Source organism: Pygocentrus nattereri, chromosome 29 (assembly GCF_015220715.1).
Source record: "Pygocentrus nattereri isolate fPygNat1 chromosome 29, fPygNat1.pri, whole genome shotgun sequence".
Taxonomy (NCBI): domain Eukaryota; kingdom Metazoa; phylum Chordata; class Actinopteri; order Characiformes; family Serrasalmidae; genus Pygocentrus; species Pygocentrus nattereri.
In genome coordinates, this window is record NC_051239.1 from 19,729,433 (window position 1) to 19,753,294 (window position 23,862).

Sequence of the window (23,862 nt, forward strand, 5' to 3'; positions counted from 1 at the left end):
AGAGAGAGAGAGAGAGAGAGAGAGAGAGGGAGAGAGAGGGAGAGAGAGGGAGAGAGAGGGAGAGAGAGAGAGAGAGAGAGAGAGAGAGAGAGAGAGAGAGAGAGAGAGAGTGAGAGTGAGAGAGAAAAGAAAAAGGGAGAGGTAGGTTTGACAAGAAACTGCCTGTCTCTTTTCTCTCTGCTATTCATTATAATACTAGCTTTACCAAACATACTCCCCTTATTTATTTTCCACGAACAGAGTAGAAATGAATGCTGATGTGCTTCAGTAAGCGACTCACTGCAGTACAAAAACAAGATAAAATGACTGGAAGTTAGCGTAGAGCAACTAAGTTGACTTTAACCTGGAGAGATAGCGCCACTGATCCTCGTCTACGGCCAGAGTTCTCAGAGAATAAAGGTAATAAATAATATTAAAAAAAATGTACTCATAATGTTTTATTCATAATCATAGTCTTAATGGGACCTTCAGGAGCTCCAATCCCCACTGTGTCTGCTGCGTGTGATTTACTGGCTAAAATTACGTGCCAGAAATACACAAAAGAACGTCTGCACAGGATGGGCACGCATCTTCACAGATAAGCAGATGCAGAAGGTAAATTAGGCTTTTAATGGTAATGAGTGTGAAAATGATCTCCTCACTGTCTGTTGTCCACAGTAGCTGAGTGGAGTGGGACACAGGAAACCCTCTACCACCTGGGGGGCAAAACAGTAGAGCAGTTCAATCACACAATTTTGCAACTGTAGGTGACTGAGCGAAATGAATAACGGTCCGTGGGGGAAATACTCTCCTTTAATCATATAGGCATTCAACTTTACACCTCAAGTGTACACTTGATGAAAGTATTTAACCCCCTTAAAATGACAGTTCTGGACTCCAAATGATTCACAGATTTTTTCCAAGCATATTTATTGTGAATTTACTCAAACTCATTTATACTAAAATTTCAAAGGCAAAATAGGCTATATATCTGCAGATATTTTAAAATAGCCTGAAATGTGCTGCCTCCGCGACCCTGACGGAGAAGCGGCTTGGAAAATGGATGGATGGATGGATGGATGGATGAAATATGCTGCTTGCAGAAGTATTGTAGAAGGTGCAGACTGGTTTACGAATGACGTTTTCTAATTTATCTACACAGAACTGCAGCAGTTGGTTGCATGACACTCATGGACCATAATCAAACAGTGGGCATCAAGACCAAAAATCTACAATCTCATCTCACTACAAAAATGGTTAGGGGCACTGTCGTCCTTTCTGGCCAACTCTAAACATGATTTCTTAAGGTCTTTCTTGAGTAATGGGTACTTTTTTGTCACCCTCATTCAAGACAGTACAAGCCAGTTTTGTGCAGAGCATTAGCTATTGTTAACAGGTGTCACAATACCACTCCACCCTTAACCACTCTCCTCTGTAGCTCCTTCAAAGTCACTGTTGGCTTCGCTCACAAGTCTGCATCTTGCCCTGATGTGTTCATCCTTGCACCTTTCCTTCACATTTCTTTTCATTTTAGAAAATGTGGCACTTACTATAATGGTTCACAGGCAGAAACCAATTATGTCCAAAAAAGAGGCAATTGTGCATATGTCAGGGTCTTTTTATTCGTCTACCAGAGCACTGGCGCATGAGTTCCCCTTTAAAAAATCAATGCACTGTAAATATAATTTACAATACAGAAAATGGTAATAACTTTTGTGAGGCACTGTACAGACATCTAATTGTCACAAGGTGACTGGATATTTGTCTTCCTTCCTACTGTTTGGTCAGACCCCACAATATCCTATAGACTTTTCATTCTACCACGAAGAGACAGGGAGCTTTTCTAAAAAAAGGGGGGGAGAGGGGACCTAGGGATGTTGATGTCACACTCATAACAGATAATCTAGTCGGTGAAAGGATGGATTAGTGACAGCCCTGTTTATATACTGGATTTAAAGGCAGATAAATACAAGTCACATGTGTTACACCAGTACTTGCACCAAAATCACATGCTATCAATTATTTACCTGCAGACAAACAAGTAGACATGTCTATCTGTAAAGAAAGCAGCAGTACCATATAGTAGAAGGAGTAAAAAAAATTAAAAATCAAGAGCTGTAAGCTAAACCGAATGGCAAAAAGGCTGACAGTGTTGAAAATCAGAGATGAGAATTAAGCAAGTACTTTGCCTACTTGTAAGCCTAAGGTAAGCCAAGCTTTTGTAGAACCTCAGTCCATTCAGAAGCTGAGAGTAAGGGAATTTGCAGGGGAGCCACACTATATGGCTATGTGGTATATGGGCACCCCCCCTTATCATTGAGTTTAGGTGTTACCTATTGCTAACAGGTATATAAAATCGAGCAGCCAGGGAAACTCCATAGACAAAACATCTGCAGTAAAACAGGTGACACTGAAGAGCTTAGTGATCTTAGATGTGGCACCGTCATGGGACGCCACCCTTGTCACACATTCAGATTGTGAAATTTCTGTTTGCTAGATCTGCCCTGGCCAACTGTAAGTGCTATTAATGTAAAATGGAAGCATCTAGAAGCAATAACAGCTCTGATACAAAGAGCTGGACCACACAAACTCATGCCTAAGGCATAAAAATAGCCTATCCTCTGCTGCATCACTTTCTATCAAGTTCCATACTGCCTCGGGAAGAAACATGAAGCCGCAGAAAGAGGCAAGGGACAGATTACAGGAAGAACAAGAGAAGTTAGCGTCCTAAAACAACAATAAATCAGAGGACACAATTTGAAGCCTGATCTTGAGTAGGTCTGCAAGGAAAACCTGATGCATCCATGAGTCACCCACTTGGCAATGAAGGTGAAGCTGACATCACCTTTATTAAACAATTTCTTTTCCTATTATACATTTCTATTATTCCATTATACTGACACACAGCATTTTAGAACAAAGCTCTTTCTATATTTCCTGTGTTTAAAAGTGACCAGGGGTGGGCAATACAAAGATATTTTATTGTATTGTGAAATATTACATTACATCACATTACACTTTTCTCAGCATACACATACTGTGCATGTCATTAGTACTTCAAGAACATTGATCAACTGCATTTCAAGACAAAGATGATATAACTGGGACATGTCACTTTTTTTTCCTGACACAGCTTATCAAATATGAAAAAAAACTGCAATGCATATTGCATATCATGAAATGGTTTCAAGTAATGTGATGTTACCTGGTGGGGTGGGTGATATGGAAAGATGTAGCATACCTTTGTTGTACATGTTGGTGGGTACCTGCACCACGCTGAGGCTGAGGTTCACAGATAGGTTGTTGAAATGGTCGTTGGGCTGCAGGATGAACTCTCCTCCTAACTCCACGCTGTTCCCATCCTCATCTTGCTCATTTATGAGCACAGCATTAAAATATTCATACTGGGGGAAGGACAAGAAAAAGCAGGTCAGTAAGGATAGCAACACCAAACTGTCCAGCTCTAATATCAGCTTCAAATAACAGAGAAACTTGCTTTATACAAGTTTCGTCTATGTAGGGCAGGACTGCAACAGATTTAAATAAGGAGGACAGACCATATTCTGTTGCTTACCTGGCCTGCCAGAACAGTACAGCGCATTGCTGAATCACTCTGAGATAGCAAGGGAAGCTAATGCTGAATCAGCAAAAAACATACTCCAGTAGACACCATTACACATTCATTTCACACACTGTGACCTCAAAGAACATGCTTGGTAACACACACAGAAACACACACTCCCTCCACCCACACACACTCCCATACTTATAGCTTTGCTCCACCCAATTCCCTTCTTGCAGTGGCTCTATATTTTTAGCAATGCGTATACTGGCGAAGCTATTAATAAATCATTCAGCGGTTTTAAATATAGATCACCACTCTTTTCTCTACACCCCACCAGCATTTCCAGCTTCTAGTCACTGCTAAAGCGCAGTACAGACAATCTGAAGACTCCAGCACTGAAAAGCCTTGTCATAAAAAACAAACATGTTCATCTTTGACTTAAAGCAGAAGACCACTGGAAACAAATAAAAACGGAGTAGTTGAAACTTTCCATTATGTTGGATTGCTGTGCTCCTGACAGTTAAGGGCACGGTTTTAATCTATGTGTAGCAGAATGGTGCAAGAACCTGAGTGTGGTAAAGCCTGTTGTCTTTGACTGGGAGATAACTTTTCTGTTTTAACCAAATAGTCCTAGACCTGGGGTTTCACTACATGACTTTACCCTCGTTTTTAACGAACAAAACAACATAAATAATACAATAAATAAAGAAAAAAGGCAAGCAGACATTTATATGTCTTTTTACTTAACTAAAGTTATGCTGTGAGGACAAGGAAGGGCCTACACAACATTAAACCCTACACTGGGTTAGTTTCTTCACAAACACTGCAATCAAGAGTATATATATATATACACACACACACACACACACACACACACACACACACACACACAATACTTTCACATGTATATTGCTATCTTTGTCTTCTGCTAATGGTAGAGTATATGTGTTTGTGCCAATTTGTTCAAATTTCAATGAGAGGTACAATTTCTGATCCCATTTTCAGTCACCAAAAGAAATCTGCAGAAATGTGTCTGAAAGTGTAAGATAACCAGCCATTATACAATCTATAAGTACTTAATGCCATTAATGGCTTTTACTCTCCACAGTAGAAAGGATAGTATATACACTATATTGCCAAAAGTATTCATTCATTTGCCTTCACACTCATATGAACTTGAGTGACATCCCATTCTTAATCCATAGGGTTTAATATGATGTCGGCCCACCCTTTGCAGCTATAACAGCTTCCACTCTTCTGGGAAGGCTTTCCACAAGGGTTAGGAGTGTTTATGGGAATTTTTGTCCGTTCTTCCAGAAGCACATTTGTGAGGTCAGACGCTGATGTTGGGCGAGAAGGCCTGGCTCACAGTCTCCGCTCTAATTCATCCCAAAGGTGTTCTATGGGGTTGAGGTCAGGACTCTGTGCAGGCCAGTCAAGTTCTTCCACACCAAACTGGCTCATCCGTGTCTTTATGGACCTGCTTTGTGCACTGATGCGCAGTCATGTTGGAACAGGAAGGGGCCGTCCCCAAACTGTTCCCACAAAGTTGGGAGCATGAAATTGTCCAAAATCTCTTGGTGCTGAAGTTGGAACTAAGGGGCCGAGTCCAACTCCTGAAAAACAACCTCACACTATAATCTCCCCAAACTTTACACTCTGCAAAATGCAGTCAGACAAGTACCGTCTCCTGGCAACCGCCAAACCCAGACTCATTCATCAGATTGCTAGATGGAGAAGTGTGATTAGTCAGATCACGGTACCACGCTGGAATTCACTGAGCTCCTGAGAGCGACCCATTCTTTCACTAATGTCTGTAGAAGCAGTCTGCAGGCCTAGGGGCTCGGCTTTACACACCTGTGGCCATGGAAGTGACTGGAACACCTGAATTCAATGATTTGGATGGGTGAGCGAATACTTTTGGAAATATAGTGTATATTTACATATATTAATTTAACTATGGCTTTACATTACAATAGGATGTTCTAGATTTTGTCTGATATCTTATGGTGCTCAAAGGGGTGCTTAAAATTTTTCTTATGGGCTCCAAAGAGCAATGTTTGTAGGGGTGCCTAAAACTTTCACCATATGTTTTTTTAATACATAACATTACACTTTTATTACAATTGTAACAGAAAAATAACAACTTACTGTATAAAATATGTTTATTCTCTCTTCTCTACTCTTGTCTTTCTTAGGTAGGGTTAAGTTCTGGTGGGGCAAATTTGGGCTGCGGATAAAACTACCAGAGTACACGCTTGTGGACAACCTGTTAAATTTTGGGGGGGGGGGACTTTTCAGCAATGATAGCTTACATTACATCCATGGGTTAAAAAGACGCTTCTTATTCAACAAACAATGTTGTCGAGCCGTGTACTTCGAGCTCCAACTTCACAAGATGTTGAATTGGATTTAAAATTTCCCACTCATTTTGTTCCCTCCCTATCAAGTCTACATTCCCACCCATATTTAGCCCAAAAAAGTTGTGCCTCCTAACAACACACCTTTCAGATACTAATGCAATAGCCAGAGAAATCCGTGCAAAACCAGCCATCACTATTTGCTGAAATTTGCTTGATAACTAAATCAAGTGGAATAATGTAATCGGATCTATTTTAAATATCTCCACCCATTTTCTTCAAAATACTCCCTCAAATGCATATACATAATGAAGAGAAAAGCATTTTCCTTTGTCCGTGGTCATACCCTATAACAGAGGTGTCTAAAACCAGGTCAAATGTAGCCCACGGCATCACTCCTGTTGGCACGGTGCAATTTTTCCTTTCACCTGACTGTGGCAGCAGTATGTCAATGTATATCCACTGTGTTATCAAAGTTAGCTAAACGTAAGAGCCATGTTCTCTGACTGGACCTGTAAGTGAATCGACAGAGCGGCATTTAGTGATGGCTACAGCAAAAAAGTGAGAACTGTCAATTTCAAGAGAGATGGAAATCAGAATATTAGCAAATGCATGTGTCTCATATGTCAAGAGACTATTGCAGTAATGAAGAAATCTAATATGAAGAGACTGAAGGGGCAGACAAGAGGAGTGGATTTATTTCAGTCTGTCCTTTCAGCAGCTGGAGACTTGAAACTGTCCTGGGACAAACTGAGTGGAATAGCTAGCGACAGCACACCAGCAATGATGGGTGAGCAGAATGGATTAGCCTCACTTGTTTACAGCAAAGTCAGTGAGCGGGGCGGGAGCAACGTCAGACTTCACTGCTTAATACACCAGCTGGCTCTGTGCGTTAAGTGCCTGAGATCCGACCACGTCATAACTACATTAACGAAAACCAAAGCTCTTTACCACCGTCAGTTTCAGCAGTGTCTTCAAAATATCGAGGCTGGATATACAAATGTCATTTACCACAATGGTGTTTGATGGCTCAGTCATGAATCTACGTTGCTTTGCTTCTTCTGACTTTTCCAGTGAGGGAACTGTCTGATCCTGTTTGGCTGGCATTCTGGTTGATATCATAAATCACTTGAGCCAGCTGCATGTGCACATCACAGCCTTTACAATCAAACTCCAACTATTCAATAGTTGTCGCAAACCAAGATAAACACGACACCCTCCCCCACGACGCGAGAGGTGGACAGTTTTTCAAGCAGGACAGTTGTAGACAATTAAAAATATCCCGAGACATTTAACCGTTAAAATCCCAGGCTTATCACATATAAAGGCTTATTATTCAGTAAATACAGGAAATTCAGTGTTAACTCGTTGAGCTTTTCTTAGGTTAGAGAAGCGTGTGATGGAACTTTGGTGGGACCTGGCCAGGGGTTAGTGAGCGCTTTCAGCATTTCTCAGAGGTTGAGGAGGACATGTTCAGTTTTGTTTGTCCTACCATGGTGGCCGTGGACATTGCACCGCATCGTGTTTGAGATGCAGCGCGATTATGATCAGACATCAGCAGGCCTCTCTTCAGAATCTTTATCAAAATCTGAATAAGGAGAGATTTCACCAGATCCGAACACACACCCAGAAGAATGCTCAGTTTATTTGGGTCCACGTACATTTGTCAACAAACCTCCTCTGTGTTATGAACTTAAACAAGAACGACTTAAAAGTCCAGACTGATTGATCTGCAATTGCGTGACATCTTGCGTGTCACAACCACAGCTGTCAACCAGATGAGTATAAGACACCTGTCATACCCAGTCAAGGGCGCAGCTCCACCCTTCACAGTAGGCTTAGTAGGCTTTCTCTTCTGTAGCATCTGGTTTGAACAAGGACTATTTCTGCAATGTTTTTGGTATTTTGTTGGTTATGTGACATATTTAAAATACATTTTGAATAATGTTATTACTAGTAATATTATTACTAATACTTTTGGAACATAAGACCAGCCCTTACATATTTTGATGTGGTTAAATTTGGCTCTCTTTGCAAAAACTTTGGACACCGTGCCCTATAACATGCACCTTTAGGCTCAGGTGCTGACTGGCGATTGGCAATAAAGGCTTAGTACATGAGGTCTGAGTAAGGTTTACGGCTTCTAGTGCATACCGTTTAACACAATCGATTAGATTAGATTACTATTTTGGGTCAATGTTGCTTTGAACAGTGTTATTAAGTAGAAACCTACCTTCATTCTCTCATTCTAACATCCATTCTTGTGTCCTCTGGCTAACCCTGGTAACCTTCCTAGCATGAATCAGATATACACTTCACCCCAGTGGGATCACTGGTGGGATCACTGGTGGGATCACTGGTGGGATCACTGGTGGGATCACCCCCCCCCCCCCCCCAACCCCCTCTCCCTTTTATCCTTCACTCCAACTCCCTTCATCACCTCAGCTAAGCAGGAAGCACACCAATATAGCCATCAATTATGGTCTGGACAACGCAGCTCGTATATCAGTGTAATTAATCTGTGCTGATTGGCCTGGTTATTAGCTCTTTATCAGGGCCCCTCGAAGACACCAGGGCACAAGGTGAAGGAGCTTTGAGGCCACCGTCCTCAGGACGCTTTGATAGAATAAAACAGCAGAAACTCTGTGCTTTGCCACCGTTTTCATTATGAACTCCCCCTCCCTTGAACATTTTTCTCAGATGGAATTCTTACGCTGAGAATATGAAAATTTCGGCTTCACCTCAGCATTACTGTGAAGATATTCTTAAACATTTCTTTCTACATTCTTTCTAACATTGGAGTTATACGGATGTCCTCTTACTCAGAAACATTTCAAAGAGAGGGAGAAATTGTTCTGAAAGGAAATTATAAAAACCAGCTCCCCAGGGAACAACATGGTTTGTTATTCTTACAGCCATGTAATGTCAAAAACCGCTTAAACAAATGAAACGCTCGTTTTTGAGAAGTAACAAGGCTTCCTCTCAGGGACTACTGAGCTCTGAGAGGAAAGACAAAATAAAATGCAATCAAGCGCATTCTATGAGCTCCCATACAGAACATACTGATGCTGCGGTACGACATGGATATTTAACAGCTGTGTACATAAAGCGTCAGTGTATCCAGTCAAGCATCGATGACATTTGGTGAACAGATGCTCACTATATTGAGCAGCAAAGCTAGACAGGGCACTACCTCTTGTCACATATAACTGTGGGGAGACCAGGGGAATAATGATTGTACATAAAAAGGCTTGTTGTTAATGTGTGATGAATTTTGTATGTGCTAAACTAGGTTTGGGAGGAAATGAAGTATATTGCGGTATTAAAAAAATGACGACGACGTTCCAGAAATATGATGTGCAAAATTCAATTTCACATCAGAGTGTAGACACAAACACACTACACCCACCTATATGTCAGGGGGGCTCACAAGCAAACAAACCGCTACAGTCCCAGACACCATAGAACAGGTTTGACTTTGGTCACAGAGCACCGGCAGAGCACCAGTTAGTCAGAACTGTGTGTCAAACCTGTACTGTGGTATGTGGCACTGTTTGGGTCAGTAGGCTGCTCATTAAGCAAAGTTAGCCAATCAAGCTATAGATGCAAACCCCACGGAACAGGGGTGGGCTGGAGGTCAGGGAACCAGCCTTGTGACCGGAAGGTCGCCGGTTTGATCCCCAGAGCCGACAGCACATGACTGAGGTGTCCTTGAGCAAGACACCTAACCCCCAACTGCTCCCCGGGCGCTGCGGATTGGGCTGCCCACCGCTCCGGGCAAGTGTGCTCACTGCCCCCTAGTGTGTGTGTGTGTGTGTGTGTGTGTGTGTGTGCTCACTAGAGTGTATGTGGTGTTTCACTTCACAGATGGGTTAAATGCGGAGGTGAAATTTCCCCATTGTGGGACTAATAAGGGTCACTTAACTTAACTTTCTGTCCCCCATTCAGTGCCAGTTGCTCTACTTTCCCTCCGATTCCCACCTCGAAAGCTGTGCACTGTGTACAACTATTTGGGGATGGTAAGCAAACAACTCTGAAATTGTTTTTTTTAATGCTTTTGGTCACAGTCTTATGACAACCACCCAACATCCCTCAACCCTGCCAACACTGTACACCACACTAATATATGGAGACAGTTTTACGGTAAGAAGGGATACCGCCCGACCCTTTGCTGGAATGTCAGAAGTCTGAGATAACGACTACTCACCACAAAGACGAAAATCCTAAAAAAATAATAGTCTGCATCTTTTTATATAAATCAAAGCTTTACTCTCCCCCAGCATCCTTTTGTCTTCACCATGTCATCTATTCCCTTTCTCTTTTGCACCGTCTTTCCCCATCTCTCCCTCTCTTTCACCCCATGGAGACCTACATGCTTAATCAAAGCTTATTATCACCTTAAAGAGCTCATTGTGCTGTGCACAACAGATCAATACAGCACTGAGCCAGAACTAGCTTTCCCAGCTGCTCCCTGTTCTACAGGCCTCCGAAACTGCAATCCAAGGCATCTAGCCCACATTCACAGCTTTATCAACACAGCTACAAGCTGATGCTCTGTGACTGAACTGCCAATCTAAAAATGGTAGTAATGAAGCCAAGATGAGCTTGGCTCTGCTTGTGAATAGTGGTGTATTTGTAAGAACGAGAGCAGCACGTCTCATGCGGAACAGTTTACAGATGTGATTCACAAATTTAAATTAGTGATGATTCAGAATTTCCAGGTAATCGAACAGTCATGCAAATTTAAAAAAATCAAAGAGCTAGTTTTTCAATATGCAAATTAGCATCTCGCTCACATTATACTCTGAACTCTGCACTCTACCAGAAGACCGTGTAAAGCAATAGTGGACAAAGCACTTGTCCTGTACTTGTGAATGTAGAGATACTCTCTGTAAAATATCGCCTAAGTAAATGCAGAAGTCCTTTATTTGTATTTATTCTTGAGTAAAAGTACAAAAGTCTTGCTTTTAAATGCAGTCAAGTATCAGAGGTAAAAGTACTGTGAGTGATTCTAGCCATTATAGACCAACTACAACATTTTTTTGATGATCAATTTGTGTTAAGACGTGCCTGGCTGCAAATATGGTCACTTTCCTGTTTATTAAAAAAGTGATATTAATCAGAAACATTCCCTTTTTAATATTTCAGAATGCTCAGCACTACTTCTGTTACCCTTGCTTGCTAGGGAAGACCGCTAATCCAGTTCATCAAACAGCACTAGTACACAACACAGCCATCTGATATTTCTGACATAAAACTGGAGCTGTATGTCTACAGCTGGATGCCTCGGTTACTGGTGCTACTTCGACAAGCTACTAAGTGTGAAGACATGCATCTGAAGCTGCCTAACTGCCCTAAAAGGGTAAAGCATACAAAACAGTCAGAAAGTTACAAGTCTAATCAAAATCCATGTAGAGAAAATGGGAAAAGAGCAGTATTGTTCCTGTATTTGGAATGTTTGTACGACAATTTCTGAGTATCTTCACAATACAGTAGGAAAACATATGTTCAGCATCTGCTCTGTATGATTTTTGTCAGGTGTAATTGATAAGGTAGTCTTCCACATTGTTTAATCCAGATCCCACATCTTTCATTTTGTGTTTAGGTGTATTAAATAGGTAAAAATCCCCCCCCCCCTCCAAACTGTTAGAATATTGGTAGCAAGGGCACGGTTTACTTAAAAGTGTGCTGTGACCTGTCTATTTCAATTTGAACGCATATCACATTATTTCTGAAAGTCACTCTTCAGAATATTTTACTGAAATGTACTGGAGTGAAGGTAATGGTGTCAAAAAACTGAAATACTATAATAAACTACATGTATGTAAAATAGTAATAATAATACATTTTATTTCAATAGCATATTTTCATAACAAGGGGCGGCACGGTGGCGTGGTGGGTAGCGCTGTTGCCTCACAGCGAGGAGGGCCGGGGTTCGATTCCCCGGCCGGGTGACCGGGGTCCTCTCTGTGTGGAGTTTGCATGTTCTCCCCGTGTCTGCGTGGGTTTCCTCCGGGTTCTCCAGTTTCCTCCCACAGTCCAAAGACATGCAGTCAGACCAACTGGACATGCTACATTGCCCCTGGGTGTGAGTGACTGTCTGTGTCTGCCCTGCGATGGACTGGCGACCTGTCCAGGGTGTATCCTGCCTTCCGCCCGAAGACTGCTGGGATAGGCTCCAGCACCCCCCGCGACCCTGACGGAGAAGCGGCTTAGAAAATGGATGGATGGATGGATGGAAGAGATAAAGATCCAGAATTTCTCAGAGACGTGGGAAGCTCATTCCATAACGATGGATCCAATACACTAAAAGCCTGGTCACCTATGGAGCATAACTTTGAACACGGAACACGTAAAACATGTAATCATTCATAAACCAAAAGTAAAATTTTTAAATAATTTCTCTCTCGTCAGTAACCAATCCGAAAATTCTAAAACTGGATTGATGGACGTAAGTACTTCCACTATTGCTGTAGAGCCTGCATCTTCAGCTTTGATGAGAGTTTCTTATTTGTTTGGTCCATAGAAGAATCTTAAGGCTACACGACACCAGAGAAGCACCATATTGCCGAAGGATATTTGCCACCATCAGATTCAGCACATAGTACAAAGCACAGGAAGCATCATATACACTATATTGCCAAAAGTATTCGCTCATCTGCCTTCAAACACGTATGAACTTGAGTGGCATCCCGTTCTTAATCCATAGGGTTTAATATGATGTTGGCCCACCCTTTGGGGCCGTCCCCAAACTGTTCCCACAAAGTTGGGAGCGTGAAATTGTCCAGAATCTCTTGGTGCTGAAGCTTTAAGAGTTCCTTTCACTGGAACTAAGGGGCCGAGCCCAACTCCTGAAAAACAACCCCACACCATGATCCCCCCTCCACCAAACTACACTCGGCACAATGCAATCAGACAAGTTCTGTTCTCCTGGCAACCGCCAAACCCAGACTCGTCCATCGGATTGCCAGATGGAGAAGCGTGATTGGTCACTCCAGAGAACACGTCTCCACTGCTGTAGTTGCACAAGTGGCATCCAATCATGGTACCACGCTAGAATTCACTGAGCTCCTGAGAGCGACCCATTCTTTCACTAATGTCTGTAGAAGCAGTCTGCAGGCCTAGGGGCTCGGCTTTATACACCTGTGGCCATGGAAGTGACTGGAACACCTGAATTCAATGATTTGGATGGCTGAGTGAGAACTTTTGCCAATATAGTGTACATGTGTGTATCTGCATGAATGAATTGGTGAATGAATGAATCAAGTATGTGTGTCTGAAACAGAGAGAGAGAGAGAGAGAGAGAGAGAGAGAGAGAGAGAGAGAGAGAGAGAGAGAGAGAGAGAGAGCGAGCGAGCGAGCGAGCGAGCATGTGTCAGTGTGTTATCTGTAATACTGATCCATATGTTTCAGCTGAAGGTCTGAAATGTGCCTCTGGACAAAAGGTCAAAAACATCTAACACAGCAGCAGCTCATGCCCTTTCAGACCAGCACTGCAGACAGCATAACCTAATCTGATGAACTCTGCTAGCTGTTCAAGTACACAAAACCATAAGCTCTCCACAACTGACCTTTAGTTTAAGGGAGTCTTGCTAAATAGTAAATAATGTGATATATTTGTTCACAGCTATTGACAGGCAAACCTGAAAGCATCTCTCAAATATGACCTTTAGATATAAAGTTAAATGGAGTTCTAGCCCTCTAGTAGAAATTTACTTTGGAACGGTAAAGCAGAATTCTGCATTCGTGTGCAGTGAAATTCAGAACTGGCTCCACACAAACTGTCTGAACCTGAAATGTTCTTCTTACTTTTTGGGAAAAAAACATCCCTTTGAGTAATTTTCTACAGTAATGTACATGTAAACGCTGTCTTGCACGCTTCATTTCACACCTTATACACACTGCAAAAAATATTTATCGCTTTACAATTTTTTGTTCAAATTTAAAAGCACAAGGGGGGCTTCAATTACAATGTTTTAGGGCCACTGTTAATAAAAATAACTAAGAGATTTTGAGAATAAAGTCGCAATATTTTGAGAAAAAAAGTCGCAGAATTACGACATTAAAGTGGCAGTAATACCAAGAAACGCTGCAATACTGTGGCCAAACGCTTTGCAAAGGGAAGGCAGCACCTCCTCATGTTAAGATCAGGGTCATTGAGTTGGTGGAGATATGATTTCATATCGATTTCACCCATAAAGAAATGCTCAGTCTTCCTGTCTCTCCTGGCACATCAGCACCAGACTGTTATTAGTAAGAGAACCGGCTAAAATGGCTGTGCAGGAAACTGTGTTTATTTAGAGTAAAGAACCAGATGGATTCAGAGGAAACTGTCTGTCTGTTTTGTTGAAGGAGAATCACAGGCAGTGGCCGCCCACACAGCTATCAGTGGATACATCTCAGTGCCATTCAAAGGGGCCATGAATTTTCACAGGAGACAATTAGAATTATAATCACAATGATCGACCCACAAGACAATGAATGAGTGGGACGCATATTTGCCAGTACAGCAACCAAGCCCAAAATGCGCTATGGCAGCGCTCCTACAACTAGCCTGCTTTATCCTCAGAATACTACGGCTTTATTCTCAAAATATTACGACTATATTCTCAAAATATTACGACTTTATGCTCAAAATATCACAACTTTATTCTCAAAATATTACAACTTTATTCTCAAAATATTACGACTTTATTCTCAAAATATTACAACTTTATTCTCAAAATATCACGACTTTATTCTCAAAATATCACGACTTTATTCTCAAAATATTACGACTTTATCCTCAAAATATTACGACTTTATTCTCAAAATATCACGACTTTATTCTCAAAATATCACGACTTTATTCTCAAAATATTACGACTTTATGCTCAAAATATTACGACTTTATGCTCAAAACATTACGACCTTATTCTCAAAACATTACGACCTTATTCTCAAAACATTACGACTTTATTCTCAAAATATCACAACTTTATTCTCAAAATATCGTGACTATTCTCAAAATATTACGACTTTATTCTCAAAATATTACGACTTTATTCTCAAAATATCACAACTTTATTCTCAAAATATTACGACTATTTACAAAATATTACGACTTTATTCTCAAAATATTACGACTTTATTCTCAAAATATTATGACTTTATTCTCAAAATATTACGACTTTATTCTCAAAATATTACGACTTTATTCTCAAAATATTCCGACTTTATTCTCAAAGTCAACTTTTTTTTTCTTTAATAAACAGTGGCCCTAAAACGCTGTCATAGGGCTCCTGAGTGGCAAACTGGTCTAATTTTTGGCCCTTTTGTCAGGAGACAGTCATCCACCACCAGGAGTCCAAGCACACACAACTGGCCTCACTCTCACCCCTATTAGTAAATGAACGACTTAATTTAATAAATAGCAAAGCAAAATTACAGATATTTGAATTAACTGAACAATACTTACACATTTGTTAATCTGATTTGACAGTAATTAAGTCACTTTCTAAAAGTGCCATAAGACTGAACAAGAATTTGACTTTACAAAAAATGCTGCATAAAGCAGAAATTTTGCTCACTGAAGATGCATGTTGTGCCTACCTGTCCCTCTTCAAATACACACGTGTGCAGTCTTATAATTTATCTCAGCATTAATAATGACTAACAGCATCTTTGGTAGCCGTTATACTTCTGAATTGTACTTATGCCTGCTAAATGTTTTGAGCAGGCTGCCCATGAACAAAGGGTTATGATACGTCAATTAGCTTAGGGGCTTTTGGCAAGCCCCCCTGCTTCGATCAGTTGAGGCCCAGTGTCTGACCGTTTTCCCTGTATTACCTTTACAGAGAAGCTATTTTTAATCAGAACAAATCAGGAGGCTTTTTTGTACTTGCTCATTAATTGTCCATTTCCTTCAATTACTATCATTATTCACGCACTGAATAAAGTATAAAAAAGGGGGATGGCTTGCTGATATTCATTGCTCTCAAGCAGACGAGTCAGCCCTGCTGCTCAGAGATTACAGATCTCCTATGTGATGGAGAACCCCATGCCGCAAGTATGGGCAGGTCTGCACAATATATTATCTGTTAATCATTACTCTCATACTAATACGGCACGGTGGCGTGGTGGGTAGCGCTGTCGCCTCACAGCAAGGAGGGCCTGGGTTCGATTCCCCAGCCGGGTGACCGGGGTCCTCTCTGTGTGGAGTTTGCATGTTCTCCCCGTGTCTGCGTGGGTTCCCTCCGGGTTCTCCGGTTTCCTCCCACAGTCCAAAAGACATGCAGTCAGGTCAATTGTGTAAAATGATCAAATTGTAAGTCGCTCTGGATAAGAGCGTCAGCCAAATGCTAATGTAATGTAATGTAATATTGCACAAGCTTACAATATGCAAAGCTGTTCTCTAACAAAGCACAGGGTTTTCTTCACAAGCACTCTGGAAAATGTCAAAAGAAGGCCAATTTAAATCATGTGACAATTTTAATACACTGTAAGGCAAACCATAACTGCAATATGTAGCAACATAACATGGAATTGTGTGCATATTGTGCAGACCTACATCTGGATAGGCCGGCTAGGTGGGGGTAGAAAGAGTGGAATGTGAAACTTGTTGGTTAATATTATTACCTTACTGGTGATGCAATCAAAACTGTTTTAGAGGCAGTCTTTGCCTTTTTTCATGTAAGAATAAGAAAGAAAACTCTCTTAATAGAAGGTCATGCTAAATTATTCATTCCTAGTAACTTTGGAGCATTTTTCTTCTGTTTAACATAAAATTTTGACACAACATAAAGACCAGCTGGCACTTTCAAATGATGTACCAGTCCCAACAGTGACATTATATTCATGCTTCATGCATTAATCCAAAATGAAAAGATCACATCCTTTTATATGCAGAAAAACATCACAGTAATTCCTATTTCAATTCAATCTCTATGTTTGCTTCACATGCTGCTCTACGCATCACGACATGCCCATCCCCAAATCGTATTTGCTTGGAAGAATACGCTAATAAATTGTAGTGCACTAAACTAATGATCATCTAAAACTGCAAATGGCCATAATATGGCACCATGATCATTAAAGCAGAAATGTACATTAGCCTCTAAACATAAAACTCAAAGTCATAACATTTATACTTTATATGATGTGGCCTGGTGGCAGTCGCAGAACACAAAGCATATACAAACACTGGCAGACAGGCTGGCACACAAAAATACACCCAGAGTAAATCAGAGACTCCCTGAGCCTCTGGATTCAAGAACCTGATGGAGAGACAAACAATTACTATTGATTGTGCTTTTACCGCAGAAGGAGAACAAGAGAGAGAGAGAGAGAGAGAGAGAGAGAGAGACAGACAGGGAGATGTGTGTGTGTGTGTAAGAGTGTGTGTGTGTGTGTGTGTGTGTGTGTGAGAGAGAGAGTGTGTGTGAGTGAGTTTACATTTATTTATATATATATATATATATATATATATATATATATATATATATATATATATATATATATATAAAACTCTATATGCTTCCCTGGCTTTGTGCAGACTGTACCACCAGAACATTTAACACAAGCAGTTAGGAAACTCTCAATCAGAATTGGCAGGTTTTTGCTCCAAACTCAATCAGAGTTGACCAATTCATTATTTTGATTTTGGTCATCTGTGTATGCACAATACAAAATAAATATAAATCATGTGGGGCAGGTGAGTGCTTGAAATGCTGTATATGAATGCTGCTCATACAAAATGTCATAGCCTAATTATTCATGACTTCTGCTAAATAGCCAGTTATGTTCAACGCAGGACTTTGATTCATGTTATGTAAACAGTGTTTTTTAAAATGACAGTTTGGCATGTAAAAGAGTACACAATGCTGTTTATACTGCATCTCGGTAGTTTTGAGAGAGACATTACATTTCATTCTGTGGTGTAGAGATAATTACTCCAAGATAATTACTCCAAGATAATTACTCCAAGTCAGTGTAAAGAAAATAAAAGGTATGGTCATTCATTTCAAGCGAAGTAAGACCGCATGTCCTCTTAGTGATAGCGAAGAAGCAGAAAGAGTCAACAGAAAACATATCTTGGGATGGAGAATGATAAGTTTGCGGACGCTGTGGAATCCAAGGCAAACATCATTCAAGTTCATTTCATGTCAATTGTTGTGTTTTGCCAGATATTATTTGGGTGGTGGATCATTCGCAGCACTGCAGTGACACTGCCGCAGTGGTGGTGTGTTAGTGTGCGTTGTGCTAATGCGAGTGGATCAGACGCAGCAGGGCTGCTGGACTGAGAAAACCTGGACTGAGAAAAGCCCACCAATCAAAAATATCCTGGAAACCCCTGATTTTAAAAAGTCGGCTGGAAATCGGGCTGTAAAAATTTGTGGTTGGTGTAACACTACAAGCGATGTTTTCTACCCATGCCAGGAGCTAAATCATCAAAGACAAAGCAGAAAAAACCCTGCAGTAGTTGCACATACAAAGAAATACTCTTCTCCTTCTTTTTTCAAATAGGAAATAATAGTAAATATACCAACAAATCACCAGCCGTTCAGCAACGTTACACAAAACGAACGCCATATAAAAAGGACAGAGCAACTGAAAATTAAAAAAAAAAGTTAAATTCAGACTCTAATGACAGAAAATAGTGGAGAAAAGGAGGACAGGACAATGTACGAGGCAGGAAGTGTTAACTGAAGGGTGAATAAGTGGAGTCTCTAAGAGGCACGCTGTTTTGATAAGCTCACTATCATTTATCATTTATTAACTCTCAACTCTATTCTTTCTCCTAGGGAATGGCATTTTGAATGAAAGCGCTTTGAGAGTGCAGACCATAATTCCCAGTCCTTTTGTGATGTATAAAATTACACAGATGAGAAGGTAACAAACCAGGTATAGATTTATAGATTAAAATATACCAATACATTAGCTGCCCTTTCATCAAGAACACAGTGGTGGGTAACTGACCGACAAGTCTTAAAGCACCATGATAAGCAGTGGTGTCTACTGTGTGTAAGCAAGGGCACAATCATCACTGTCAACACTGAAAGAAGTGGTCTGTCCACGACTAAACAAAGCGCGTAATGCACATCCTGATTCTGATGATCTATTATGCATGAGGTACTACAGCAAGCTTGCAAAATAATCTGACTTTGATTGCAATGTGCCTTTTATGGCTGCACCAATATATTTATTTAATTGGCATAATTTTCTCTGCTGGATTGTTTTGTTTGTTTTTTCTTGTTTTTGTTTTCTTTTTTTCGTACCTAAATAGTTCAAAAATGATTTAGGGCAAATTCACCCTGATGAATACAGGAGAAATCAGACTGGAAAAAGCCAGAAAAAAAGGACGTGCTCAGAAAAAGACGGCAGAAAAGGAGAACAGGGAGGGACGGAGACTTGTTCAGAGTGACCCAGCATATTCAGGGGTATAATGAACGTGTAATATAATCTGCAAGATCGGTTTGCTCCACAATTAACCTCACTCAAACTGCAGACGTTTAGCTCCCATCACATGTACTACAGCAGAACTAACAGGCCGCTACAGGCTGTCAATAAAATAATTAGGAACATGGTTTTTAGGACAGTGGATAAGAATAAAGTAACCTATTCAGTCTCACCATAACTCATCAGGCTCAATAGTGATGCACATCATACAGTAAAAGCACATACAAATTTAAATAATAGTGTCAGCAGTAGGGATGAGTCAGAATGTACAAATTTCAGCCTGATGATCATTGACACCTGTTTTTCTGAGGTCTTTTGACATCATCTAATCTTTGAGGAGGCATGATGTGCATGTGGTCACCTACACTGATTGTTATCCAACTGATCGGACCTCCTGATTATATTTCTCCCATACACTGAACTAAAGGTTCATATACTTTTGCCAACGCAGACATTCAATGCTGAGAAGATTTGTTCAATAAATACACAATGAACTATAAAGACTTCGTGTTATATGTTTCGTTTGGTCTTCTTTATCTATTTTTATGTCTTTGATGAAGATCCAATCACATTTTAGGTCAGCTGTGTGCAAATATTCAGAGACTTCTGAAGAAACATCACTTTCTAGCACCACTGTATCTGCTTGAATATCGTCTACAGATTAGATACCATGGAAATGATTAATGGCTAATTATTATTATATTATGTAACAAGTGCCAAATCTCCACTTTGTTTTCATCACAAATGCACTACACAAGAGAAAGTGGAGTCCCCCAAACAGAATTAGAAGAAGATACCATACTCCAAAATAGAGTTCTGCTAAAGACCATCTGCATGCTCGTGTCTTAAGCACACTTTAGAGAGTTTATAAAAAGAATCCAGAACTTCCCTCTCTGGTGACTCCTTAAGCCAGATATAAGACAGAACAGCACAGGGGAGAGCTGCAATTTATCACTGTCATCCAGAAGAAGAGCGAGGGAGAGCAGGGGGATGGTGGAAGGAAGCTGGAGGATGAGAAATGTGTCATATTTTCTCCAGCAAGTGAAATTGCCGACGTTCTTCTTGGGCTCATCGCGACTCATTAAGTGTAATCCCAGTCTTTCTAAAAACATGTAGACTCGCGCATGAATACAGGAGCATGAAAACAGGTGGCAGTCCAGTCTTCCTAAACATCGGCACAGACTTCCAACCTCATCAAGGGAACACTGGGATTAACTGAGGACTTCGAAAAATCCCTACAGCCCGAGAATCTCCTCTCTCCTTGCCTTCTGACATTTTGGACGGCCATGAAAATCCTATTTGGGGGCTCCTGAAATCGGCCTGTAATTGCGCATTATAGAGGTGTGGAATTAAGTCCTGCCCTGCCAGGGAGAGAGAAAATACCCATCTGAGAGGGAATGATTGCCTCTGAAACCCTCCTGAGCACAAATATTTATGGGGCACAGCAGAAAGAGAGAGAGAGAGAGAGAGAGAAAAAGAGGGAGATCATGGATGGAGGACTGTGAAGTGGGAAAGGAACACAATGGAAGAAATAAGAAGTAATATAAGCAAACAAAGCAGAGATGAAAAGAACAGAGAGAAACATCAGAAGAAAGAAGCAGGGGGCTGGCAGAGAAAAAGAACAAAGGAAGGCCCACTTCTGTTGGCTACTGCTTGTTCTCTCTGGGACACCACTGGGCTGGCATGGAGTGTGCTTATATGGTTAATTCGCAGACGCCCATCTCCAACTGCGAAAGAAGGACATCCACTAAATCACACTGGGACTGCTGGCTGCCATGTGCACATTTTTATGCATGGCTATTTGCATGAAGATTGTAGCGAGAGAGCGAGAGAGCGAGAGCGAGAGAGAGAGAGAGAGAGAGAGAGCGAGAGCGAGAGAGAGACAGTGGCAGAATAGATTATGAAGCCAATTCCACCAGGCTGAGAAGGAGCTCTGGTGTGAGTAGATAAGGAGCGGCTCTATCTCTCTTCGCTGCCAGCCAAATATGTATCCAACAGCCACACACACGCACAAATACACACACACAAACAGATCTGGGCATGCCGCCGCTGAGGAGGCTTCACCCTACAGCAGGCTTGCCGTTATTTTTAGGTACGTGGGGCTGTTCTCAGTAATTACCTTCTTGTCTCCAGCGCCTACTTCCTAAATGCCAAATGCAGAGTCAGAAGCAGCCACCACACACAACTGGGTCGGAAGGTTGGCCACAAGGGAAGCACCCAATCGGACACATGGGAATCTCACATCTTCTCACCGACAAAAACGGAGGAGCTACTGAGCCAACCTGGCCCAAAAATTCAGTTGGGTCATGCCCATAATGAGAGCCTAGTTAAAGAAAATGAAACCCATCAAACTTAACATCTCGGTGCTGATACATTCAGGGACTTTTGCAGTGGCCCCTTTAAGAAGGTGTGTGCATGTCCACATTTGGCAGAGTGCTTGCGTGTACAAGCATGTGGAACTGTAGCTTTCATTGTCCTTAATTTCTTAGTTTTCTATCACTGTGTAAAAGAAGCACCATGCAATGCAGCATGGATCTTTTGATAAACGAAAAAGCACTGTTTGACACAAATAATCAAAGTCCATGATTTTGTGGTTGTGGTTGGGTTGGGATAGTGTAGTGGGTAACACCTCTGCCTTCTACATTGTAGACTGGGGTTCAATCCCTACCTGGGTAAACACCCTACACTATACCAATAAGAGTCCTTGGGCAAGACTCCTAACACCGCCTTGGCCTCCCTGTGTAGCAATAATCAAATTGTAAGTCGCTCTGGATAAGAGCGTCTGCCAAATACCATAAATGTAAATGTTGTGGCTTTGTTAGATCCTTCCATATTAAATGAATGTATCAACATCACTGAGAAAACACATCATTAAGAGAGAAGATTTGCTTAAATGTCAGAAACAGATCCTTTTTGCAGGGGATAAAGTTTGAAGGGGATAAAGAATGACATTTCAAGGCCTGAGATAACAGACAGAATTGCTTGTGACTAAGGATTGGCAGGAATTCTTACGTTTCTAAAAGGGTATGGCAAAGGAAGCCAAACAGGAGCTGGTTTGAGAAAGTCAAAAAGTTCAAGAGTCCTTAGTTTCCTCAATCTAAATCCATAATGCATGTTGAACGGCCAAAATCAGGTCAGTGCTTCAAAATGGCTCACTGATGAAGAAGTTGAAAATAGCACGGCCAATGGACGCCTATGGTCAGTCAACTAACAACCTAGCAAAATATTAGAACCAGAAGAAACATTCTAGCATTTATCTTTAATAAATACAAAAACAAAAACAAAAAACAGGAAGGGCATGAAAATAACATACTCTGGCCATAAACACTTTGTCCTAACAACAAGCGAAGTGACAGTGACAAAACCACAAGGCTCCCATTATAATCAATGAAGCTGTCTACACCAGCCGAAAGTGAGGGGAATGCGATGCCATGCACTGCACTGTTTTGACAGAGGCCCTTTTTTGTTTTTCATTTTTGACACATTGCATCGTGTTGTTCCACTTCAACATAAATGGATGAGGAGAAACTAATTCAACAGTATAAATAATAACATAGCTCTAAATTTTATAATAGAAAAATGACAGTATAACAAATAATATCAAGTTAGCCAGGAATCTATGTTAAACAAATACACATATGATTTCTGCTGTTACTGATACTGCATGTAGATTTGTTAGACACTTAATACATGTAGATGAAAACGCCTGAAATACATTCTCTCAATGCGATTTGACAGAGGTAGCTTTTCATTGTAAAATCACAATGTCATTTGATTTTCTAGTCAAGGTCACGTGCTTTGAACATGAAAACAGCTTGATGAAAAACCTTGCTTTGCTAATGATACTTCTTCTTCTTCTTTCGGCTGCTCCCTTTAGGGGTCTCCACAGCGGATCATCTGCCTCCATCTTGCCCTATCCACTGCCTCCTCTACTTTCACACCAACCATCTCCACCTCCACCTTCACTACATCCATAAACCTTCTCTGAGGTCTACATCTTCTCCTTCTACCCGGCAGCTCCATCTCCAACATTCTTTGCCCAATATATCCACTATTCCTCCTCAACACATGTCCAAACCATCTCAACCTGGCCTCTCTGGCTTTATCTCCAAACTGCTCCACCTTCACTGTCCCTCTGATCTGCTCATTTCTAATCTTGTCCAGCCTGGTCACTCCCAACGAAAATCTCAGCATCTTCATCTCCGCCACCTCCAGCTCAGCCTCCTGTCTTTTAGACAGAGCCACAGTCTCCAAACCAAACATCATAGCAGGACGCACTGCTGTCTTGTAAACCTTCCCTTTCACTATTATGCTATGCTAATGATACAATGCTCCATATTAGTGGCTTTTTTGCCCACCTGTGTTGGAGTCATCTATACAGAGTGTTTGAGAGTGATCTGTGGCATTTTGAAATGTGTAGAATCCATAGTTGATTTAATTAATTTAGAAACTTTTACAAAGTGTTTAGCTAGTTCGCTCCTGTTGGAGGCATTTTATCCTTAAATGGAGAGATTCAGGTGT

At 41.1% G+C, this 23,862-nt stretch overlaps 1 protein-coding gene across 3 annotated transcripts in view; it reads right to left on the reverse strand.

Annotated features, from left to right (window-relative positions):
• Positions 1-23,862, reverse strand: part of cacna2d3a (calcium channel, voltage-dependent, alpha 2/delta subunit 3a) — a 338,457-nt gene that overhangs the window by 224,939 nt on the left and 89,656 nt on the right. For all 3 annotated transcript variants that reach the window (XM_037536196.1, XM_037536195.1, XM_037536194.1), the window contains exon 5: positions 3,221-3,383. In XM_037536196.1, coding sequence (XP_037392093.1) covers positions 3,221-3,383 — 163 coding nt within the window. The remainder of the gene's footprint in view (positions 1-3,220; positions 3,384-23,862) is intronic.